Source organism: Mustelus asterias, chromosome 1, assembly GCF_964213995.1.
Source record: "Mustelus asterias chromosome 1, sMusAst1.hap1.1, whole genome shotgun sequence".
Lineage (NCBI taxonomy): Eukaryota > Metazoa > Chordata > Chondrichthyes > Carcharhiniformes > Triakidae > Mustelus > Mustelus asterias.
The window spans coordinates 3,137,456-3,161,474 of NC_135801.1; the positions used below are offsets into that span (position 1 = coordinate 3,137,456).

Sequence of the window (24,019 nt, forward strand, 5' to 3'; positions counted from 1 at the left end):
TAATGAGGGAGTGCCGCACTGTCAGAGGGACAGTATCGAGGGAGTGCTACACTGTCAGAGGGTCAGTACTGAGAGAGAGCTATTGGAGGGTCAGTACTGAGGGAGTGCCGCACTGTCAGAGGGTCAGTACTGAGGGAGTGCCGTAGTGTCAGAGGGTCAGTACTGAGGGAGTGCGGCACTGTAAGAGGGTCAGTACTGAGGGAGTGCTGCACTGTCAGAGGGTCAGTACTGAGGGAGTGCTGCACTGTCAGATGGTCAGTACTGAGGGAGTGCCGCACTGTCAGAGGGTCAGTACTGAGGGAGTGCCGTAGTGTCAGAGGGTCAGTACTGAGGGAGTGCCGCACTGTCAGAGGGTCAGTACTGAGGGAGTGCTGCACTGTCAGAGGGTCAGTACTGAGGGAGTGCGGCACTGTCAGAGGGTCAGTACTGAGGGAGTGCTATTGGAGGGTCAGTATGTTCTGAGGAGGTGTTGCATTATTGGAGTTGCTGTATCTCAGGTGAGATATTAAACTGAGGCTGCACCTCTGCTCTGGTTAACGTTTAAAACAAATTCATATTCTTTATTTTTAACATTCATATTTTAAGGGTGGCACAGTGGCACAGTGGTTAGCACTGCTGCCTCACAGCACCAGGGACCTGGGTTCAATTCCCGGCTTGGGTCACTGTCTGTGCGGAGTTTGCACGTTCTCCCCGTGTCTGCGTGGGTTTCCTCCGGGTGCTCCGGTTTCCTTCCACACTCCGAAAGATGTACTGGTTAGGTGCATTGGCCGTGCTAAATTCTCCTTCAGTGTAACCCGAACAGGTGCTGGAGTGTGGCGACTGGAGGATTTTCACAGTAACTTCATTGCAGTGTTAATGTAAGCCTACTTGTGACATTAATAAATAAGCTAGAAATTTGTGGTTAAATCTTGCTATCCCAGTCCCTCAGCTACCACCCTTCCCTCCACAGGTGATCTTACTGGCCATACATTCACTTATTGTGTCTGGAACATTCCTGCGAGCGTGTTACCTGCTGTGTGTCTCCGTGTTCAGACAGTCCACTGCAATTCAAAATGGGATGGAATTTCTGCAGGATGGGCTGATGGAATATATAAATACAAAAATCTTAGTAGTGTACAAAAAATCAATAATTAATATGAGAAGGAGATTACAGGGCTATCAACTAATTGCAATTGAGGTGATGGGCTAATTGTAGCAAATAATTCTCACCCAGTCATACTATCCAGGACAGGACAGGTATATCAAATGTTAAACTCTCTTCTACAATATCAACTTCATATTATCAAAGCTGAGGTTTCTTTTTAGGAAGGGAGGGACATGTTTGTTTACTGCTTTGGGTTAAGTTGATTGATTCTGGTGATGAGTTATCATAATGACTGATGTAAAGGAATACTTACCTGACTGTGTGGCAATTAATTTTGAAATATGAATGATTCTGCAGAGAATGGCACAAAGATAACGCCAGCTCTGCAGCGGTTACAGAAGACATTTATCTAACATTCACATGATATTTAAGCACTGTTCTGAGATGAATGGACAAAGCTCCTCATGCACTTGTTGTGAAAAGATTATGCACCTTGTATCTGTTTCTAAGTATTGGAAAACAGCCTATTGTTCTATAATTACTGCTGCCAGTATCACTGACTGACGTAAGCAGGACATACAAAGATGATATGGAACATTATACTCTTCTGCTCTTTTCTGATATCAAGTCAAGCCAGAAGTTTGAATTGCCAAGTATTTATTTAGCCCTTGACTAACAGAACAATTAATTTGGTGAACCATGTCTATATCCTGAACATTGAGCTGTTCAGTTGAGAACTATAGGTTTTAGTATTAAAAATGTGAGATTGCTGAGTGGAATAGACCAGTTCACAGGATCACTGACCGACCGGTGTCCGCCATCAAGTGATAGGCAAGTGTTTACATGCAAGATCTTCATTCTAAAAGTTTTCATAGCAAGTTAAGTGTTGACATAAAAGTGTGACCTAAAATCTTCATGGAACATGTTACAAGATTTGGCACGGCGGCACAGTGGTTAGCGCTGCAGCCTCACAGCACCAGGGACCTGGGTTCAATTCCGACCTCGGGTCACTGTCTGTGCGGAGTCTGCACGTTCTCCCCGTGTCTGCGTGGGTTTCCTCCGGGTGCTCCGCTTTCCCCCCCACACTCCAAAGATGTGCAGGTTAGGTGGATTGGCCGTGTAAATGGCCTCTTAGTGTCAGGAGATTAGCAGGGTCAATATGTGGGGTCACAGGGATAGGACCTGGGTGCGATTGTTGTTGCAGACTCAATGGGCCGAATGGCCTCTTTCTGCACTGTAGCCATTCTATGAAGGTCTTGGTCATCTGGGCGATGCTGGAAATGTCACATTTATTGCCCATTCTTTTTTAAACCCAACCAATGTGTGACTCGTGTCGGCCATGGTTCAATCTCACAAAGTCAGAAAACAGCGGATTCAAGTGTCTTTCAGGACCTGAGCTCATAGCCAGGCTAATACTCTTGGAGAGGTACTGAGGGAGTGCTGCACTGTCAGAGGGTCAGTGCTGAGGGAGTGCCGCACTGTCAGAGGGTCAGTGCTGAGGGAGTGCCGCACTGTCAGAGGGTCAGTACTGAGGGAGTGCCGCACTGTCAGAGGGTCAGTACTGAGGGAGTGCCGCACTGTCAGAGGGTCAGTACTGAGGGAGTGCCGCACTGTCAGAAGGTCAGTACTGAGGGAGTGCTGCACTGTCAGAGGGTCAGTACTGAGGGAGTGTTGCACTGTCAGAGGGTCAGTACTGAGGGAGTGCTGCACTGTCAGAGGGTCAGTACTGAGGGAGTGCTGCACTGTCAGAGGGTCAGTACTGAGGGAGTGCCGCACTGTCAGAGGGTCAGTACTGAGGGAGTGCCACACTGTCAGAGGGTCAGTACTGAGGGAGTGTTGCACTGTCAGAGGGTCAGTACTGAGGGAGTGCCGCACTGTCAGAGGGTCAGTACTGAGGGAGTGCCACACTGTCAGAGGGTCAGTACTGAGGGAGTGCCGCACTGTCAGGGGTCAGTACTGAGGGAGTGCCGCACTGTCAGAGGGTCAGTGCTGAGGGAGTGGCGCACTGTCAGAGGGTCAGTACTGAGGGAGTGCTGCACTGTCAGAGGGTCAGTACTGAGGGAGTGCTGCACTGTCAGAGGGTCAGTACTGAGGGAGTGCTGCACTGTCAGAGGGTCAGTACTGAGGGAGTGCTGCACTGTCAGAGGGTCAGTACTGATGGAGTGCCGCACTGTCAGAGGGTCAGTACTGAGGGAGTGCTGCACTGTCAGAGGGTCAGTACTGAGGGTGTGCCGTAGTGTCAGAGGGTCAGTACTGAGGGAGTGCCGCACTGTCAGAGGGTCAGTACTGAGGGAGTGCCGCACTGTCAGAGGGTCAGTACTGATGGAGTGCCGCACTGTCAGAGCGTCAGTACTGAGGGAGTGCTGCACTGTCAGAGGGTCAGTACTGAGGGAGTGCTGCACTGTCAGAGTGTCAGTACTGAGGGAGTGCCGCACTGTCAGAGGGACAGTACTGAGGGAGTGCTGCACTGTCAGAGGGTCAGTACTGAGGGAGTGCCGCACTGTCAGAGGGTCAGTACTGAGGGAGTGCCGCACTGTCAGAGGGACAGTACTGAGGGAGTGCTGCACTGTCAGAGGGTCAGTACTGAGGGAGTGCTATTGGAGGATCAGTATGTTCTGAGGAGGTGTTGCATTGTTGGAGTTGCTGTATCTCAGGTGAGATATTAAATTGAGACTGCACCTCTGCTCTGGCTGATGTTTGGGGTTAAATCAAAGTGCTGCACTGTTACGGTTCAGTCTTTCAGACAAGATGTTAAACCAAGGCCCTGTTTGCTCTGTCTGTATTGGAGAAGAGCAGGGGTGTAATTCCTGTTGTCGTGGCCCATGTATATCCCTCAGTAAAGATCACAAAAATACTGAATCTGGTCAGAATCACTTTCACAGAATCATAGAATCCGGACAGTGCAGAAGGAGGCCATTCAGCCCATCGAGGCTGCACCGACCACACCAACCACCCAGGCCCAACCTCAAAACCCCACATATTTACCTTGCTAATCCCTCTAACATACACAGCCCGGAACACAAAGGGGCAATTCAGCATGGCCAAACAACCTAAACTAACCCGCACATCTTCGGACTGTGGGAGGAAACCGGAGCACCCGGAGGAAACCCACGCAGACACGGGGAGAACGTGCAAACTCCACACAGACAGTGACCCAAGCTGTGAATTGAACCCGGGTCCCTGGCGCTGTGAGGCAGCAGTGCTGACCATTGTGCCGCCGTGCCGCCCCACTTTATTGGTTGTGAAATCTGTGCCTAACTCAGCTACTGCGTTTAAAGATTAAAACAGCGAGGACACTTCAAGCAGGTTTTGAGATATTTAAAAGGTGGAGAGAGAGAGCGTAAAAACCTCAGATTTAATAGGAGCAGGAGGTGGCCATTCAGTCCATTGAGTCCTTCAATAAGATCATAGCCGATCTGAAATAGCCTTAACTTCACTTTCTCCTCCGTCTCTCCATAACCATCGATTCCTTTCTCGATCAAAAACCCCCCTAACTCAGCCTTGAATATATTCAGTGACCCACGGCCCACACTGCTCTCTGGGGGTGAAGGGAGAGAATTCCAAAGACTAACGACCCACTTTGAGAGAAAGAAAATCATCCTCATCTCAGCTTCTCAAAGCAAATTTGACGGGTTTAGGAATAATGTTTCAAATAGAAATTTAGATACTAAATATTAATCCTGCTCAATAATGTTTGATTTGATTTATTATTGTCACGTATTAACATACAGTGAAAAATATTATTTCTTGCGCTCTATACAGAGCATAATGTTCAGAGAGTACAGAATGTTACGTTACAGTCATAGCTAGGGTGTAGAGAAAGATCAACTTCATGCGAGGTAGGTCCATTCAAAAGTCTGACAGCAGCAGGGAAGAAGCTGTTCTTGAGTCGGTTGGTACGTGACCTCAGACTTTTGTATCTTTTTCCCGATGGAAGAAGGTGGAAGGGAGAATGTCCGGGGTGCGTGGGGTCCTTAATTAATCTGGCTGCTTTGCCGAGGCAGCGGGAAGTGTAGACAGAGTCAGTGGATGGGAGGCTGGTTTGTGTGATGGATTGGGCTACATTCACGACCTTTTGTAGTTCCTTGCGGCCTTGGCCAGAGCAGGAGCCCATACCAAGCTGTGATACAACCAGAAAGAATGCTTTCTATGGTGCATCGGTAAAAGTTGGTGAAAGTCATAGCTGACGTGCCAAATTTCCTTCGTCTTCTGAGAAAATAGAGGCTTTGGTGGGCTTTCTTAATTATAGTGTCGGCATGGGGGGGACCAGGACAGGTTGTTGTTGTAATGTTCTCGCTAATAAGTTATACAAACAATCAGTTGATAAGTTCCTCAAAGAGCTGGTACAAACAGAATCGCCAGAATTCTACCACCCCGCCCACCACGGAATCGGACCGGGGCGGCACGGTAGCACAGTGGTTAGCACTGCTGCTTCACAGCTCCAGGAACCTGGGTTCGATTCCCGGCTTGGGCCACTGTCTGTGTGGAGTTTGCACATTCTCCCCGTGTCTGCGTGGGTTTCCTCCGGGTGCTCCGGTTTCCTCCCACAGTTCAAAGATGTGTGGGTTAGGTTGATTGGCCATGCTAAAAAAAAATTGCCCCTTAGTGTCTTGGGATGCGTAGATTAGAGGGATTAGCGGGTAAAATATGTAGGGATATGGGGGTAGGGCCTGGGTGGGATTGTGGTCGGTGCAGACTCGATGGGCCGAATGGCCTCTTTCTGTACTGTAGGGATTCTATGATTCTTCTAGGATCCTAGGGGCGGACAACAGAAATGTCCGTTGGCCTTGGGCGGGAATTTCCGGTCTCGCTCGAGCGAAGCTGTAAAATCTCGCCCAATGAATCAAATGACCGCCTTCTGGACCGAACGATTCGATGAATCTGAAGATGTCAGATGTGGAAAGAAAATGAAGATGTTAATTGAAGGCAGCTGGATATAATGAATTTAACCTTTCCTTCTGTTAATAAGTGTTATAGTCCAGTTGAATTCACTTCATCGGTTGTTATGTAACGGCACTCTGCAGTAGTTTTAACGATCTTGTTTGTTAATGTGTTGTTGAAGTTATTTTAGTCTCTTTGTTTAAAGTGTTCTTGATCCTCTGGACAAGCCTGGACAAGCTTTGGAATGCAGTTTGCCTGCCGATAAAGTTTGGTGTCTGTACTGATTAAGGGCTTTCAGATCTGCTTCAGTTTATTTGCTCTGTTTGAAGGGCACTGATTCTAATTCAGGAGTTGGGAAATTTTGTTCTCCATCGTTGCAACAGACAGGCCATTCAGCCCAACTTCTCTAAACCATGTTGCTGTTCCAAACAATCCTCCTCACATCATATCTAAACTATTCACCTCAGCCACTCTACATTTCATCCTTCACCATCTTGGGAACTGGAGATTTCTTGGCTACGATGTTGATATTTCCAAAAATATATCTTATAAATTCAGAATTTGTCACATTAATCTGAACACAAAGGCGGCGATTGGTTTCCGAGCTGCTTATTAAACTTTCCTAGGCACCTAATTCTGCCTCCAATCTGGAACAAATAACAGAACGCTCACTCATTGTTAGTGAGAGCCGGCATTCTCACCCCATTGACAGCGAGACAGATAACAAAATCCGGTAATCCGGGGCAGCACGGTGGCACAGTGGGTTAGCACTGCTGCCTCACAGCACCAGGGACCCGGGTTCAATTCCAGCCTCGGGTCACTGTCTGTGTGGAGTTTGCACGTTCTCCCTTTGTCTGCATGGGTTTCCTCCGGGTGCTCCGGTTTCCTCCCACTCCAAAGACGTGTGGGTTAGGTTGATTGGCCATGCTAAATTGACCCTAGTGTCAGGGGGATTAGTGGGGTAAATGCATGGGGTTGGGGGAAATCGGGCCTGGATGGGATTGTGATCAGTACAGACTCGATGGGCCAAATGGCCTCGTTCTGTACTGTAGGGATTCTATGGATTCTATGATAAAGAGATACATAACTTCCAATTGAGAAAAAGAGTGTGAAAATCCAATTGATAAAGAGAAAATAGGAAAGGATGTTGAGTTTCAATTTTGGCCTATTGCTTAATTCTGATGGAGGTCAGAGACATGGATGTTAAGCTCGTCTTTTCTCTCCACACATCCTGACCGAGCGTAAAAAATAGGAGCAGAACTAGGCCACTCGGCCCATCGAGTCTGCTCCGCCATTCAATCATGGCTGATATTTTTCTCATCCCCATTCTCCTGCCTTTTCCCCATAACCCCTGATCCCCTTATTAATCAAGAACCTATCTATCTCTGTCTTAAAGACACTCAATGACCCGGCCTCCACAGCCTTCTGCAGCAAAGAGTTCCACAGATTCACCACCCTCTGGCTGAAGAAATTCCAGATCATGGCTGATCTGATTGTAGCCTTGACTCCACTTTCCTGTCTGTCCCCTGATAAGCCTCAACTCCCGTGTCGATCAAAGATCTGTCTAACTCAGCCTCGAATATATTCAGTGACCCAGCCCCAACTGCCCCCCGGAAAGAGAATGCCGCAGACCAACGAGGGTCGCGAAACCTCATTAAAAATGCATTTATACAAACAAGTCCAGGAAACCTGACGAGGAGACCCTCCAGACATCCCAACATCAAGCTCACAAAAAAACTAGTTTAAAGTTTATTTATTAGTATCACAATTAGGCTTACATTAACCGTGCAATGAAGTTACTGTGAAAATCCCCCAGTCGCCACATTCCAGCGCCTGTTCGGGTAACACTGAGGGAGAATTTAGCATGGCCAATGCACCCTAACCAGCACGTCTTTCGGACTGTGGGAGGAAACCGGAGCACCCGGAGGAAACCCACGCAGACGTGGGGAGAACGTGCAAACTCCCCACAGACAGTGACCCAAGCTGGGAATCGCACCCGACTAAATGAAACTGAAGCCCTGTTGTACCTTTTTTCACAGTAGGAAGTCACACAACACCAGGGTAAAGTCCAACAGGTTTATTTGGTAGCAAAAGCCACTAGCTTTCGGAGTGCTTTAAGACTTGATTACCTGTAAGACTTGCATACCAAACATTATTCATGTAAATTGAGATTGTGTCTTTATATGCCCTGTTTGTGAACAGAACTCCCACTCACCTGACGAAGAAGCAGCGCTCCGAAAGCTAGTGGCTTTTGCTACCAAATAAACCAAGACCTTAACCTGGTGTTGTGAGACTTCTTACTGTGTTTACCCCAGTCCAACGCCGGCATCTCCACATCGTACCTTTTTTTAACATACAAATATAAATATAAATTAAACTTAAAGTTATATTTTGTTGCTACCACTTCCTCCCAGAAAAAGAAATGAAAGGGCACCTTTGAGAAGCAGTTTTATTTTCGATTGCAATCGCTTCTTCCCACTGGGTGGAATTTTACCGACACGTCCGCCCGAGTTTTGTACAATCCCGCCCGAGGCCAACGGAGAATGCCGTTCTCCGAACCTGGCCCACCCGGCGTGCCGGTAAAATTCCAGCCGCTGTTTCTGTTTGTACAGATTTTACTCTATCAGAAACAGTGTATTTACATCAAATATACAAGGACTTTTGCATAAAAATCATATTCTACACAAATCCATTCTGATCACAGCACCCCAGTTCCTCCACATTTACTTTTGATAAAACATTGAGGATGATATTGCATCAAAGCAAATTACTGCGGATGCTGGAATCTGAAACCTTTGACAAAGGGTCATCTGGACTCGAAACGTCAGCTCTTTTCTCTCCTTACAGATGCTGCCAGACCTGCTGAGATTTTCCAGCGTTTTCTCTCTTGTCTCTTCTCACTGAGAGAATGACTTTTATGGTTTAGTTGTAGCACTAAACGCCAACAAAATAGCTTGATTTTTAATATGAAACTATGTCAGAAAGGTTAAAAGCTTATGTCTGTATAAATAACAATCACTGTGGAATTTTAGGATGTGTAGATTTCAAAATGTTATGGAGTGAACACATCTTTTTCCACAGTTGAATATTTCTGCTGGGAAGAATTTAACTTTCGAAAGAAGTAACAGACGATCCGCACCTGGTCCTCCTGTACTGAAGCTGCACCAACACACACGTCACTGCCAGCAAGTGCCAGCTTAAATGTGGCCATGATGTGGAGATGCCGGCGTTGGACTGGGGTGGGCACAGTAAGAAGTCTCACAACACCAGGTTAAAGTCCAACAGGTTTATTTGGAATCACAAGCTTTTGGAGCATTGATAACCTGATGAAGGAGCAGCGCTTCGAAAGCTCGTGATTCCAAATAAACCTGTTGGACTTTAACCTGGTGTTGTGAGACTTCTTACAGTTTAAATGGTTTAGTATAATTTGGTGCAACTAAAGCTGGTGTGGTAGTCTGCACAGCTTTCAAGTTCTCAAAAGTACTTTGACACTTCTTTGTCTGTTCAAATTTCTCGGCCCTCTGGGAGTTTCTAGGCCCTCTGGGAGTTTCTAGGCCCTGTCACACAGCCTGACCAAAGCAAATTCCTTTCGCTTTGGCAAATTAACTTTTTGCCAAGTTTATGACCAAATTGGCGCATTGTAACCAATCAAACAATTTGTGCAGATGTTGTAAATGTTTGTTCCAGGTTTAGCTAAACACTACCAAATCGTCAATATATACCCCACAGTGACATCACCCACCCTTCAACAACCTGGCTGCTTAATCCTTCAGAACTTTCTGGTTTATTTATATTCTGAAAGGCATGACTTTACATTAATAAAATCCACACAGGGTTAGGAAAGGTGATATTTCTTTGGCTGTGTCGATTAATTGAACTTGCCAATATCCCTTCAATAAATACATTTTAGTAATGAACATGGCCTGCCTAACCTCCTCACTACCATCTTCCAATCGTGAAATTGGATGTGAATCTGGCTTTGAAATCGCATTGACTCTGATGATAATCACTGTCTAATTGCTGGGACCAACCTGGGTGCAGTACCATTACAATAGGTGACCTCCAGTTACTGTGACTCTTTTAAAAAAATTATTATTGTCACATGTATTGGTATACAGTGAAAATTATTGTTTCTTGTGCACTATACAGACAAAGCATACCGTTCATAGAGAAGGAAAGGAGAGGGTGCAGAATGTAATGTTACAGTCATAGCTAGGTTGTAGAGAAAGATCAACTTAATGCAAGGTAGGTCCATTCAAAAGTCTGACAGCAGCAGGGAAGAAGCTGTTCTTGAGTCGGTTGGTACGTGACCTCAGACTTTAGTATCTTTATCCGGATGGAAGAAGGCGGAAGAGAGAATGTCTGGGGTGCGTGGGTTCAACAAGGTCATTTTCCATCACAAACTTGATTGCTTCCCTCACTCGGTCTATCCTCTCTGGATTGAGTCTGTAAGGATGTTGCATTATGGGTGACGCATCCCCCACATTGCCGTCATGTGTTGAGAAAGACCTTTCTCCTGGCCTATCCACACAAATTGGTTTATGAGTTTGTAACAGTTTTCATTTGTCACCGGGACAGTTTTCTGGAAGATATTTTTAAAATATATCTGTCTTACCCAAACTGATGATTGGAGGGTTGACGTTAGAATTTGTGGCTCCTGATTTATTCTCAGAGTGTTCTGATATTTTTATTTCACTCGCTACATTTTTTAACCACTGCGAATAAACTCCTGTCCTGACTATCACCCCTGTCATTATATTGCTTTAACTTATCAACGTGACACACACGCTGATTTTTCATCCTGTTGGAGAGCTCCTGAGATCATTTACATCATTGAGTTTCTTTTTGATTTGATGAGGTCGAGTGAACCTTGCTTTTAACGGTCTACCAGCGACAAGTAACACCATCACCACCTCCAATGACGACGTTGCGAGCTTTAGCATTTTTATCTGCTCTAACTTTCAATTGTGTGTGAGTGCTTTTCAAATGCCCTTTGGCCAACTCACATGCTTCAGTTAGACTTTCCTGGACATTTGCTCAAAGAAGGAGCAGAGAGTGAGACCATTATGATAAAGGACATAGAAAGGGAAATGAGAGACAATGGATTGGCCAACTTTCTAGAAAGTGTAAGGAGCTCAAGAAGGATAATGAATCTGGCATGGATGCCTCCCAAAGGATTTCACTGGTGACTTAGACATCTATTATGGGCTGAATGGCCTCTCTCTGGGCTGTAAATTAATAATTCTTTATTTCATTTTCACAGAAAAAAATCATGAAATGCGTGATGACAGAACTGCTTTATCCAAATGGAATAAAGTGTGATCTTCATAACACTTTTTATACCTTTATTGTATTCTGTATTTGTTTTGTGTCTATATGTGGATAGTGTGGGAAGGACAGTTATTACCTATCTTTAGTCACCCTGGAGATATCCTCTTTTCTTAGACACGTGCCCTCTTCACTTGTTGCACATTACGTGTAGCTGTGAGAAAATTCCAGAGTTTTCCCGGAAACCTGCAAAGAGTTCAGGAGAAACCGATCTCTTTTTCCTTCTTGTCTTCTCAGCAACTTCGACATGAGAACTTGGTCAATCTGCTGGAAGTGTGCAAGAGGAAGAAACGCTGGTACCTGATTTTCGAGTTTGTGGACCACACGGTACTGGATGATCTGGAGCAGTCCCCAAATGGATTAGAGTACGACAAAGTTCGGAAATATCTGATTCAGATCCTGCGAGGAATGACATTCTGTCACAGCCACAATGTGAGTGTGGTGTCTCACTGTTCTCTCAATCTTCATTAGAGAGGATTCGGTCTGAAAACAGGCAAAACTGGTCAAAATCAATCTTTGCAAACAAAACACACATCATTCAGAATAATCAGTGAACTCTTCTGTTACACTCAGTATAATCAGTAGGTTAATTAAAGTAACACTCAATCCCTCTCACAATGTGCAAACTAACTCACCTCCTGACTCCCCAAAGCCTGTCCACCATCTACAAGGTACAAGTCAGGAGTGTGATGGAATACTCCCACTTGCCTGGATGGGTGCGGCTCCAACAACTCTCAAGAAGCTCGACACCACCCAGGACAAAGCGACCGCCTAATTGACACCCCATCCACCCCCTTAACATTCACTCCCTCCACCACCAACGCACAGTAGCAGCCGTGTGGACCATCTACAAGATGCACTGCAGGAACTCACCAAGGCTCCTAAGGCAGCTCCTTCAAACCCACTACCTCTATCTGGATTTGATTTTTATACATTCACACATTCTGAGGTTATCACAGATGACATCAATTCAAGTTTAAAACTGGAACATGCTTCAGTTTGACCAATTGACCGTGAGGAGTGAAGTCTACCCAGTGAAGTAAACCGTGTGCAGGTGTTGAAGGGGGAGTTGGGCAGATAGATATCTGAGGGAGCGACAGTGGAATAATGAGCTACTGGAGTACTCCGCCTGTTTAAACTACCATCTGTTTGCTTCCAGATCATTCACCGTGATATTAAACCAGAGAATATACTGGTGTCTCACTCTGGGGCTGTTAAGTTGTGTGATTTTGGTTTTGCGCGAACACTTGCAGCCCCAGGGGAGATTTACACCGATTATGTGGCAACCCGCTGGTATCGGCCCCCTGAACTCTTGGTCGGAGATACCAAGTACGGCAAGTAAGTATTCCAGCTGGCTAACACTCTGAGCGAGGAGATCACTCTTAAACAACCACTGTCCAAAACACCGACCACATTCTCGCTTTCTGCCTCTCTTTCTTTATCTTGCTCAGCATTTAGATCAAAGGAGTGCAGCTGGAGGGAGGGGACAGATACCAAATGAACAAACATAGCTTCATGGAACCTTAGTTAGGCCTCACTTGGAATATAGTGTTCAATTCTGGTCGCCACACTACCAGAAGGATGTGGAGGCTTTGGAGAGGGTACAGAAAAGATTTACCAGGATGTTGCCTGGTATGGAGGGCATTAGCTATGAGGAGAGGTTGGAGAAACTTGGTTTGTTCTCACTGGAGCGATGGACGTTGAGGAGCGACCTGATAGAAATCTACAAGATTATGAGGGGCATGGACAGAGTGGATAGTCAGAAGCTTTTTCCCAGGGTGGAAGAGTCAATTACTAGGGGGCACAGGTTTAAGGTGTGAGGGGCAAAGTTTAAAGGAGATGTATGAGGCAAGTTTTTTACACAGTGAGTAGTGGGTGTCTGGAACTCGCTGCCTGGGGAAGTAGTGGAAGCAGATACGATAGTGACTTTTGAGGGGCATCTTGACAAATACATGAATAGATTGGGAATGGAGGGATACGGCACCCGGAAGGGTAGGGGGTTTTAGTTCAGTCGGACAGCATGGTCGGTGCAGGCTTGGAGGGCCGAAGGGCCTGTTCCTGTGCTGTAATTTTCTTTGTTCTTTTTTCTTTACAACAGTAGAAGGTTATTCAGCCTCTCAAGTCTATTCCACCATTCAATTAGATCAGGATTCATCTGTACCTTGAATCCATTTTATTGTGTCTTTGCTCCCCTTATCTCACTAAAATCTCTCTGTCAGTCTCGAAAGCTCCAAGTGATACCTCTAAGCTTCTGTGTGAGAAAGTGCTTCACTCTGAAACTACCTATCTAATTTTACCATTGTTGGGGGAGAGGGTGGTGTGCTGGTAATGTCACTGGACTAGTAATCCAGGCTCAGGCTAATACTGTGGGGTCATGAGTTCAAATCCCACCATGGCAGTTGGTGGAATTTAAATTCAATTAATAAACCTGGAATATAAAGCTGGTCTCAGTAAAGGCGCCGGCGTTAACGCCAGCGTCTCCACATCATGACTACCTCAGTAAAGGTGACCATGAAACTTTCATTGATTGTTGTAAAAATCCACCTGGTTCACTAATGTCCTTTAGGGAAGGAAATCTGCCGTCCTTACCCGGTCTGGCCTACATGTGACTCCAGAGCCACAGCAATGTGGGTGACTCTCAACTGCCCTCTGAAATGGCCGAGCAAGCCACTCTGTTCAAGGGTAACTAGGGGTGGGAAACAAACGCTGACCCAGCCAGTGACGCCCACATCCCGTGAAAGAATAAAAAGGAAGAATTGTTCCCTCCGACAACTTAACACGGGCTCCCCTTGCCCCCCCTCCCCCCCATCCAGCATTTACTCTATCAATCCCCTTAATATCATCTAAACAGCCAATCAGTTCACTCCTGAAATGAACGCACTCCTGGTTTGAAACCAGACCCACACTAACCCGAGCAAAGCTCTTCTCGTTACTGTCTGTAAAAAAATTGTTCCTAATAAACACTCAACATCAAATTACATTTGTGTAGTGCCTAATGCGGTTTATTGTTGATAAATTACTTTTGCAATGTTGTCGGTGCAGCTGTCAATTTGCAGGCAGCAAACTCCCATACACAGCCGTGACCCGAGAAACTGGTTCTTCAGATGGTGATTGAGGGATAGATTTTGGTCAAGACTCAGGGAGAACTCACCTGTTATTCTTCAAAACAGTGTCTTATTTTCAAATCTCTCCTTGGCCTTTGTAATGACTCAGGAAGACCGACTAGAAAGCAGCATTGTTTATTACAGAATATAAAGTAAAACCACCACCATCATGCACACACACTAGTCCCTGCCTGGGGGTGCAGTCCAGCAGGCCCAGTCCTGGGTCTGCCTTATAAAAGGCTCAGGTGATGTGTTCCAGCTGGGCAGCCCACTGCCTGTTACCAGGGGAACTCATACTCAATGAGCCGCACAGGGAGATTAAACAGTGACTTACCATGGACCACGTAGGGGTAATCACAGCTTTTCCCCTTACCCTATCTCTGTAACCTCCTCCAGCCCCCACAACTCTCTGTACTCCAATTCACATCTTTTGCACATTGCTGATTTTAATCACCCTACCACTGGAAACCATCTCCCTGGTCCCTAAGCTCTGGAATTCCCAAAACCTCTCTGCCTCTCTATTCTCCTTTCAGACTCTCCTTAAAACCTACCTCCTTCAGCAAACTTTTGTCCTAATCTTCATGTGAACATTTGATTGGTTAGGCTTTTGCAAAACATCTTGGGATATTGTACACTAATTAAAGGTGCTATATAAATAAAATTGTTATTGTTGCCTCCTTCTCCTTTTCTGTTACAAGTATTGGGAAGTGATTTTTTTTTTTACATTCAGCTGTGAGAGCAGACAGGGTCTCGGTTGGACATCTGAAAGGCAGCATTTGAGCCGTGCAGCACTCCCTCAGTACTGCTCTGGAAACATGGCTGCCTATATTGTGTTCCCAAGTCTCTTTGGGTGGAACCTTCTGACTCAGAACCGAGAGAGTTACCAACTGAAACACAGCTGACTCCCATTAGCATGAGCATTAACATAGGAACAGAGGAATTAGGAACAGAAGTCGGCAAATCCAGCCCTTTGAGCCTGCTCCGCCATTCAATCAGATCATGGCTGATCTCTCCCTGGTCTCAAATCCACCTCCCCACCTGTTCCCCATATCCTCTTATCCCATTTTTAAATTCGAAATATATCTATCTCCTTCTTGGAAACCATTCAACAATCCAGTCTCCATCGCTCTAAGGGGACACAGTGGTCAGCGCTGCTGCCTCACAGCTCCAGGAACCCGGGTTCAATCCCAGCGGCACGGTGGCACAGTGGTTAACACTGCTGCCTCACAGCTCCAGGAACCCAGGTTCAATTCCCGGCTTGGGTCGCTGTCTGTGTGGAGTTTGCACGTTCTCCCCGTGTCTGCGTGGGTTTCCTCCGGGTGCTCCGGTTTCCTCCCACAGTCTGAAAGACACGCTGGTTAGGATGCATTGGCCATGCTAAATTCTCCCTCAGTGTAACCTGAACAGGCGCCAGAGTGTGGCGACTGGAGGATTTTCACAGTAACTTCACTGCAGTGTTAATGTAAGCCTTACTTGTGACTAATAAATAAACTTTTTTTTTTACGGGGCAGCGAGTTCCACAATTTCTCCACCCTCTGCGAGAAGTCGTTCCTCCTCAGCTCAGTGTTAAATCTACCGCCTCTCAACCCATACCTGTGACCTCTTGTTCTAGATTGCCCCATAAGAGGAAACATTTGGTTTACATTTACTTTATCAATCCCTTTCAAAATTTTATTTCCCTCGATCAGATCCCCTCTCATCTTTCTAAACTCCAGCGAGTACAAACCCAAACTGTTTAATGTCCCCTGATACGTCAACCCTTTCATCCAACATGATAGGGTGTACCTGTTGAAGCCATCGCTTAGTAAGGGATGTTGTCAGGCTGCTGTTAAAACACTGTTAGAATATAATGGAGGGAATTTTATGATCTATTCACTGGTCTAATCTGAAGGGATGCTTTGATGCTGATACCCTGTCCTGTTTTCTGTATCTCTGAAACAAGAGAGACGGGATTGCCGAGTATCATAAATGAGAAAGTGTGGGGCACGATTTTACACTCTCGCTCATCCTGAAACCGCAAAATCCCGCCCGAGATCAGCGGACATTCCATGCTCCGCCCCTCACCCGCTCCGATTCCCGTGGGGGGGCGGGATGGTAAAGTTCCAGCCATGTCAGACTCTGAGAGATGCGACTGGATGATTGTAGCCTGGAATTGGTGAGGATTGTTGGAGGTTTGGTGGTTACAAATGCCAGGGAAGTGCCAGGTTGGTGCTGTGCCCCTCCCACGAACACTGAGCTGAGAAATGTGGGTTTTGAAAAGAATCAGCTGACTGCCCATGGACAGCAGAGAGTTTTTATCCTGTTATGGCATCTTGCAATCAAATCATAAAGGCACAGAATGTTCCCCAACAAAATAATTCAGCATGATACGCTCACTGCCCATTGTTCAGGTTTGATAACTCTCAGTTCCTCTCTGCTTTTCTATCTCTGAATCACTGGATTGATGCCAGTTTATTACTATCCTTCCCGAGAAAAAACATATTTGTATCTCCCACTGACTGGGCAGGAACTGTACTAAAACCAATGAAAAGGTAAACAGCCCTGTCCATTCAAATCAGGAACTGTGCTTAGTACTGCTAATTATCCTGAAAATCCACGTAAATAATCCCATTCCTTATTGAACAATCCCATATCCAGCTGATTTGATTTGGTTTGATTTATTATTGTCACATGTATTAACATACAGTGAAAAGTATTGTTTCTTACATGCTATACAAAGCATACTGTTCATAGAGGAGGAAAGGAGAGGGCGCAGAATGTAGTGTTACAGTCATAGCTAGGGTGAAGAGAAAAATCAACTTAATGCGAGGTAGGTCCATTCAAAAGTCTGACAGCAGCAGGGAAGAAGCTGTTGTTGAGTCGGTTGGTACGTGACCTCAGACTTTTGTATCTTTTTCCCGAAGGAAGAAGGTGGAAGAGAGAATGTCCGGGATACGTGGGGTCCTTAAAACTGGCTGCTTTGCCGAGGCAGCAGGAAGTGTAGACAGAGTCAATGGATGGGAGGCTGGTTTGCGTGATGGATTGGGCTACATTCACGACCTTTTGTAGTTCCTTGCAGTCTTGGGCAGAGCAGGAGCCATACCAAGCTGTGATATAACATTAAGACATTAAGAAGGACATTAAGAAAGAGGATGTGTTGGAAATTTTGAATAACATCAAGATAGGTAAGTCGCCGGTAAGTCGCCGGGACCGGGTGGGATGTACCCCAGGTTACTGTGGGAGGCGAGGGAAGAGATTGCAGAGCCTCTGGCGATGATCTTTGCCTCGTTGATGGAGACGGGAGATGTTCCAGAGGATTGGAGGATTGCGGACGTTTTTCTCTGGAGCATAAGAGGCTGAGGGATGATCTTATAGAGGTCTATAAAATAATGAGGGGCATAGATCAGCTAGATAGTCAATATCTTTTCCCAAAGGTAGGGGTGTCTAAAACTAGAGGGCATAAATTTAAGGTGAGAGGGGAGAGATACAAAAAGATCCAGAAGGGCAACTTGTCCACGCCGCCCTGTTTTTTAAAAATCCCTAAGCTAGTCCCAATTGCCCACATTTGACCCATATCCCTCGATACCCATCTTACCCATGTATCTGTCAAAATGCTTTTTAAAAGACAAAGCCTCTACTACTACCTCTGGCAGCTTGTTCCAGACACTCACCACCCTGTGTGAAAAAATTGCCCCTCTGGACACTTTTGTATCTCTCCCCTCTCACCTTAAACCTATGCCCTCTAATTTTAGACTCGCCTACCTTTGGGAAAAGATATTGACTATCGAGCTGATCTATGCCCCTCATAATTTTATAGACCTCTATAAGATCACCCCTCAGCCTCCTACGTTCCAGAGAAAAAAGTCCCAGTCTATCCAGCCTCTCCTTATAACTCAAACCATCAAGTCCTGGTAGCATCCTTGTAAATCTTTTCTGCACTCTTTCTAGTTTAATAATATCCTTTCTATCGTAGGGTGACCAGAACTGTACACAGTATTCCAAGTGTGGCCTTACCAATGCCTTGTACAACTTCAACAAGACGTCCCAACTCCTGTATTCGATGTTCTGACCGATGAAACCAAGCATGCCGAATGCCTTCTTCACCACTCTGTCCACCTGTGACTCCACTTTCAAGGAGCTATGAACATGTACCCCTAGATCTCTTTGTTCTGTAACTCTCCCCAACGCCCTACCATTAACTGAGTATGTCCTGCCTTAGTTCAATCTACCAAAATGATCATCTCACATTTGACTAAATTAAACTCCATCTGCCATTCGTCAGTCCACTGGCCCAATTGATCAAGATCCCGTTGCAATTCGAAATAACCTTCTTCACTGTCCACTATGCCACCAAGCTTGGTGTCATCTGCAAACTTACTAACCATGCGTCCTATATTCTCATCCATATCGTTAATATAAATGACAAATAACAGTGGACCCAGCACTGATCCCTGAGGTACACCGCTGGTCACAGGCCTCCAGTTTGAAAAACAACTCTCTACAACCACCCTCCTCGTGAGATGATGTAACTAGTGACTCTGATCTGTATTTGCTGTGGTTTTTTTTCAGATCTGTGGATGTGTGGGCTATTGGTTGCCTGGTAACCGAGATGTTGACGGGCGAGCCATTATTTCCTGGAGATTCCGATATTGATCAATTGTATCACATCACCAAGTGTTTTGGTGAGTGCAGTACTCTGACTCTCGAGATTGGATCATGTGAGGGAGCTGATAAGCCCACAAGGTGCTGCCCGATCGTGTCCTTTGATTTGAACCGGAGAGTATCACTAAAAACAATCAGGCAAATCACTTTCTTCACATTCACCCTCCTCTGATTATGACACTTCATATTTCTCGCAGTTTGTCCTCAGGATGTGACTGTCACTCGCTGACCAGCGTTTAATGTCCATCCCTAACTGCCCCTTGAGAAGATGGTGGTGAGCTGCCTTCTTGAACCGCTGCAGTCCATGTGGTGTAGGTACACCCATAGTGCTGTTAGGGAGGGAGTTCCAGGATTTTGATCCAGTGACTGCGAAGGAACGGCCGATATATTTCCAAGTCAGGATAATGAGTGGCTTGGAGGGGGACTTGCAGGTGGTGGTGTTCCCATTTATCTTCTGCCCTTGTCCTTCTAGATGGTACAGGTCATAGGTTTGGAAGGTGCTGTCTAAGGAGCCCTTGGTGAATTGCTGGAGTGCATCTTGTAGATAGTACACACTGCTGCCACTCTGCTTCAGTGGTGGAGAGAGTGAATGTTTAAGGTGGTGGATGTGGTGCCAATCAAGTGGGCTGCTTTGTCCTGGATGGTGTCGAGCTTCTTGAGTGTTGTTGGAGCTGCACCCATCCAGGCAAGTGGGGAGTATTCCATCACACTCCTGATTTGTGCCTTGTAGATGGTGGATAAACTTTGGGGAGTCAGGAGGTGAGTTACTCGCCGCAGTATTCCTAGCCTCCGACCTGCTCTTGTAGCCTCAATATTTATATAGCTGGGTCCAGTTCAGTTTCTGGTCAATGGTAACCCTTAGAATGTTGTTAGTGGGGAACTCAGCGATGGTAATGCCATTGAATGTCATGGGGAGACAATTGGATTCTCTTGTGTTGGAGATGTGATGTTACAACTTGGCATTTGTGTGTTATAAATCCTACATGTCAATCATCAGCCCAGTTTCTGCATATGGCCACAAATTCTGATTGATATTGAACATTGTGCAATCATCAGTGAACAGCCCCACTTCTGACCTTATGAAGGAAGGAAGGTCATTGATGAAGCAGCTGAAGATGGTTTGGGCCTTGGACACTCCCCTGAGGAACTCTTGCAGCGATGTCCTGGAGCTGAGATAATGGACTTCTAACCACCACAGCCATCTTCCTTTGTGCCGGGTGTGACTCCAACCAGTGGAGGATTTTTCCCCGATTCCCATTGACTCTGGTTTTGCTGGAGCTCCTTGATGTCACACTCAGTCCAATGCTGCCTAAATGTTGAAAGCGTTACTCCTCACCTCAGTTTACATTAAAAGTTGGGGTGGGGAAAGGGGTTTTGGTGCATGGGGTTTTTGTTAATAATGGGGTACAGTCAAAGACAACAGGGACGAGATCAAATGTGAGGTGGATTAAAGGTGTGATGGCCTGGGAGGAGTGAGAAAATGTGTCTGGAGGACAAATGGCTGCAGATTTCCCACTCTGATACAACATTTAAATCCTGTCTAAGTTTTTGTTTAGCCATTGACTCTCAAAGCGATGAAGAATAGTTGCACGGACAGACGGAGTATAGTTCCAGCCAGTATTTTGCAGGTGGTCTTTGGATTGATGGGGAGGGGGTTGAGGAATAGTTCAAGTGATGCTGATGTCCCCATCGCCCAGGCCCGAAGCCTGACATTCTGAGTCCTGTCCTTACACACAACTCACCCCATCCAGACGCGAGCTGTCCCAGAGAGGAGTGAGCACTCACAGAGTCATAGAAACCCTACAGTGCAGAAGGAGGCCATTCGGCCCATCAAGTCTGCACCGACCACAATCCCACCCAGGCCCTACCCCCACATATTTTACCCGCTAATCCCTCTAACCTACGCATCCCAGGACTCTAAGGGGCAATTTTTTTTTTTAAACCTGGCCAATCAACCTAACCCGCACATCTTTGGACTATGGGAGGAAACCGGAGCACCCAGAGGAAACCCACGCAGACACGGGGAGAATGTGCAAACTCCACACAGACAGTGACCCGAGCCGGGAATCGAACCCGGGTCCCTGGAGCTGTGAAGCAGCAGTGCTAACCACTGTGCTACCGTGCCGCCCTCGGTACATCGACTGGGAATACTCATCAGCACTTGGCAGCTGCAGGTTGGAGTGTGAACAATGAGACACTGTCAGAGAATGGTTGTTAGACTGTATTAAAATTACATTAGCCTTCATCAGCGTGCGTTGCCATGGATACAGCAACACAGGATTTTAACAAAACCATTTCCAGCCAACATTTGGCAGAAGTATTGGATTCCGAGGGCTTTTGTTTCGCTCGGTTTCAGCAGTTGAAATGCTTCCCAACTGTCGAGTCCTGTCCATGTAAGAAAGATTCCAGTGGGTTTCGGATTGGAGCCAGTGCTGTAATAATCCCATCGGCTTTACAGGAAAGCATTTGTAACATTGATATCCCACCAGACTTTCACCAAGGCTCCTAATTGTGACTTGGCTTTCATGGAGTGGATTGGAAGTCTGTGATGTACACACTCACTCTGCCATTGTTTTTATTCCAAAGCTAATTTGATCTTTTTGCATCGCTTGGTCATTCCTGAGTTCCCATCGTACTAACTGCTCGCTGACCTGTGAAATCAGTAACTGATGGCATGGGCATTCTCTAATAATTAGGATTGGCTTAGCGCTAATCTTCAGTTCTTTTGGTCATTTTTTGACCTTGTTAAGACAAAAAGAACTTGCATTTCTACAGACCTTTCACAATCTCAGCAAGTCCCAATGCGCTTTACAGCCAATGAAATACTTTTAAAGTGCTGTCACTGTTGTAATCTTGCAAACGTGGCAACCAATTGACACACAGTAAGATCCCAACAACAGCATTGACATAATGACCAGATAACCTGTTTCCGGTTGAGTTGTTAAACTGAGGCTCTCAGTCCTCCCTCCACTTGTCCTCCTGATGTTACTGCAGAAGAATTTCTGACAGAAGGGGATAAACTTTATGAAACATAGAAACTAGAAGCAGGACTAAGCCATTCGGCCCTTCAAGCTTGCTCCGCCATGCATTTTGATCGTGGCAATATCCTGATCCCCCCTTCTCCCCATATCCCTGATCCCTTTAGCCCCAAGAGCTATATCTAATTTCTTCTTGAAATCAGACAACGTTTTGGCCTCAACTACTTTCTGTGGTAGTGAATTCCACACATTCACCACCCTCTGGGTGAGAAAATTTCTCCTCACCTCAGCTCTAAAATCCTCAGACTATGACCCCTAGTTCTGGACTCCCCCCACCATTGGGAACATTCTTTCTGAATCTATCCTGTCTAATCCTGTTAGAATTTTATGAGTTTCTATGAGATCCCCTCTCGCTCTTCTAAACTCCAATGAATATAATCCTAACCGATTTAGTCTCTCCTGAATGTTTGACCCCAGACAATTTGGAAATTTGGAAGTCAGTATGTTGTAGTCCTGCCTCTCAAAATGAATAACCTGGACTGACCTCTTCGGAAAGACTCCTTACATTCTGATCCATTCTAATTTGCATGGCTGGCTCCCCCGGATTTTTGGTGTGTATCTTAATGAAAGAGTTTAATCCTTGCGATGCCTTTTCCTGCTCCAGGTAATCTAACTCCCAGACACCAGGAACTTTTCTACAAGAATCCACTGTTTACTGGACTGCATCTGCCTGTGATCAAAGAAACTGAACTTCTTCAGAATCGCTATCCCCAAATCCTCTTGCTGGTAATAGATTTGGTGAAGGTAAGTGATTGTGCTTGAGTGAGCAGGACAGAGGAATATCCGGTAATTAACAGCAATTAATCATTTTAACCTGGAGTGCTGGTCAAACTCTCAAGCTGAATAAAAAAACAACTTAAACTGTGGAGTTTCACTCCCACAAGTAGAAAATAGTTGTTTGAGATTTTTAAATAACGTCAAATGTAAGATTTAAAAATTTTCTCACTTTATCTTTCTTTCTCTCTCATTCCAATCTTTCTTTGCCTCTTTTTATTTCACACTCTACACCTGATTTGACTCTTAGTTCATCCAATTTCCTTCTCCCATCATTCCTCGGCACAGTGGCACAGTGGTTAGCCCCAAAGCCCCAGAGACCCAGGTTCGATTCCCGGCTTGGGTCACTGTCTGTGCAGAGTCTGCACGTTCTCCCCGTGTCTGCATGGGTTTCTTACAGGTGCTCTGGTTTCCTCCCACAGTCTGGAAGACGTGCTGTTTAGGTACATTGACCGTGCTAAATTCTCCCTCAGTGTACCCGAACAGGTGCCGGAGTGTGGCGACTGGGGGATTTTCACAGTAACTTCGTTGCAGTGTTAATGTAAGCCGACTTGTGACACTAATAAATAAATTAAACTTTTAAAACTCTGTTTCTCTCTCAATCCTTTAAATCTCATTGTTTAAGGAGATTGGCTGTTCACATTGAGGTCTCACTTGTCCTGTAATTCTCACCATGCCAATGGTCAGCTCACACTCCAGACACCTACGGGGAAGACCAGCCTTTAGCAGGAGGGTACAGGAGGGAGTCCCGCGGGGCCACTGGATGAGATGCCGGCTCTTCAGGAAGACCTGAACCCTGTGCTCCCCTGATCACCATAGCAACTGATGCCAAGGAAATAGCTACTTCCTCTTTTGATGAGACAGATGTTTCAGCAGCTGGAAGATTTGTATTTGTAATTTCATCCGAGATGCTTTAAAATGAGAATTGATTTTTTTCGCTAGTGGCACAGGTGAGTGTTCAGAGCAGATGGATTGTAGAGTTTACACTATTCCAAATTCCTTTTTTTCCAGAAATGTTTACAGATAGACCCCGATAAACGTCCATCCTGCGCTGAGTTGCTGGAACATGGTTATTTCACGTCAGATGGCTTTTCAGAAAGGTGAAGGAATGCAGAATGAAGATGAATTTGTGTTAATATCGGGGTTGCCAACTCTCCAGGATTGGCCTG

General features: G+C 45.8%; 1 protein-coding gene across 1 annotated transcript in view; it reads left to right on the forward strand.

Moving 5' to 3' along the window:
- Positions 1 to 24,019, forward strand: part of LOC144501411 (cyclin-dependent kinase-like 2) — a 54,470-nt gene that overhangs the window by 1,401 nt on the left and 29,050 nt on the right. The window contains exons 2-6 of the mRNA XM_078225141.1: positions 11,531 to 11,725; positions 12,453 to 12,631; positions 18,946 to 19,058; positions 22,681 to 22,820; positions 23,862 to 23,950. Of these exons, the coding sequence (XP_078081267.1) occupies positions 11,531 to 11,725; positions 12,453 to 12,631; positions 18,946 to 19,058; positions 22,681 to 22,820; positions 23,862 to 23,950 (716 nt within the window). The remainder of the gene's footprint in view (positions 1 to 11,530; positions 11,726 to 12,452; positions 12,632 to 18,945; positions 19,059 to 22,680; positions 22,821 to 23,861; positions 23,951 to 24,019) is intronic.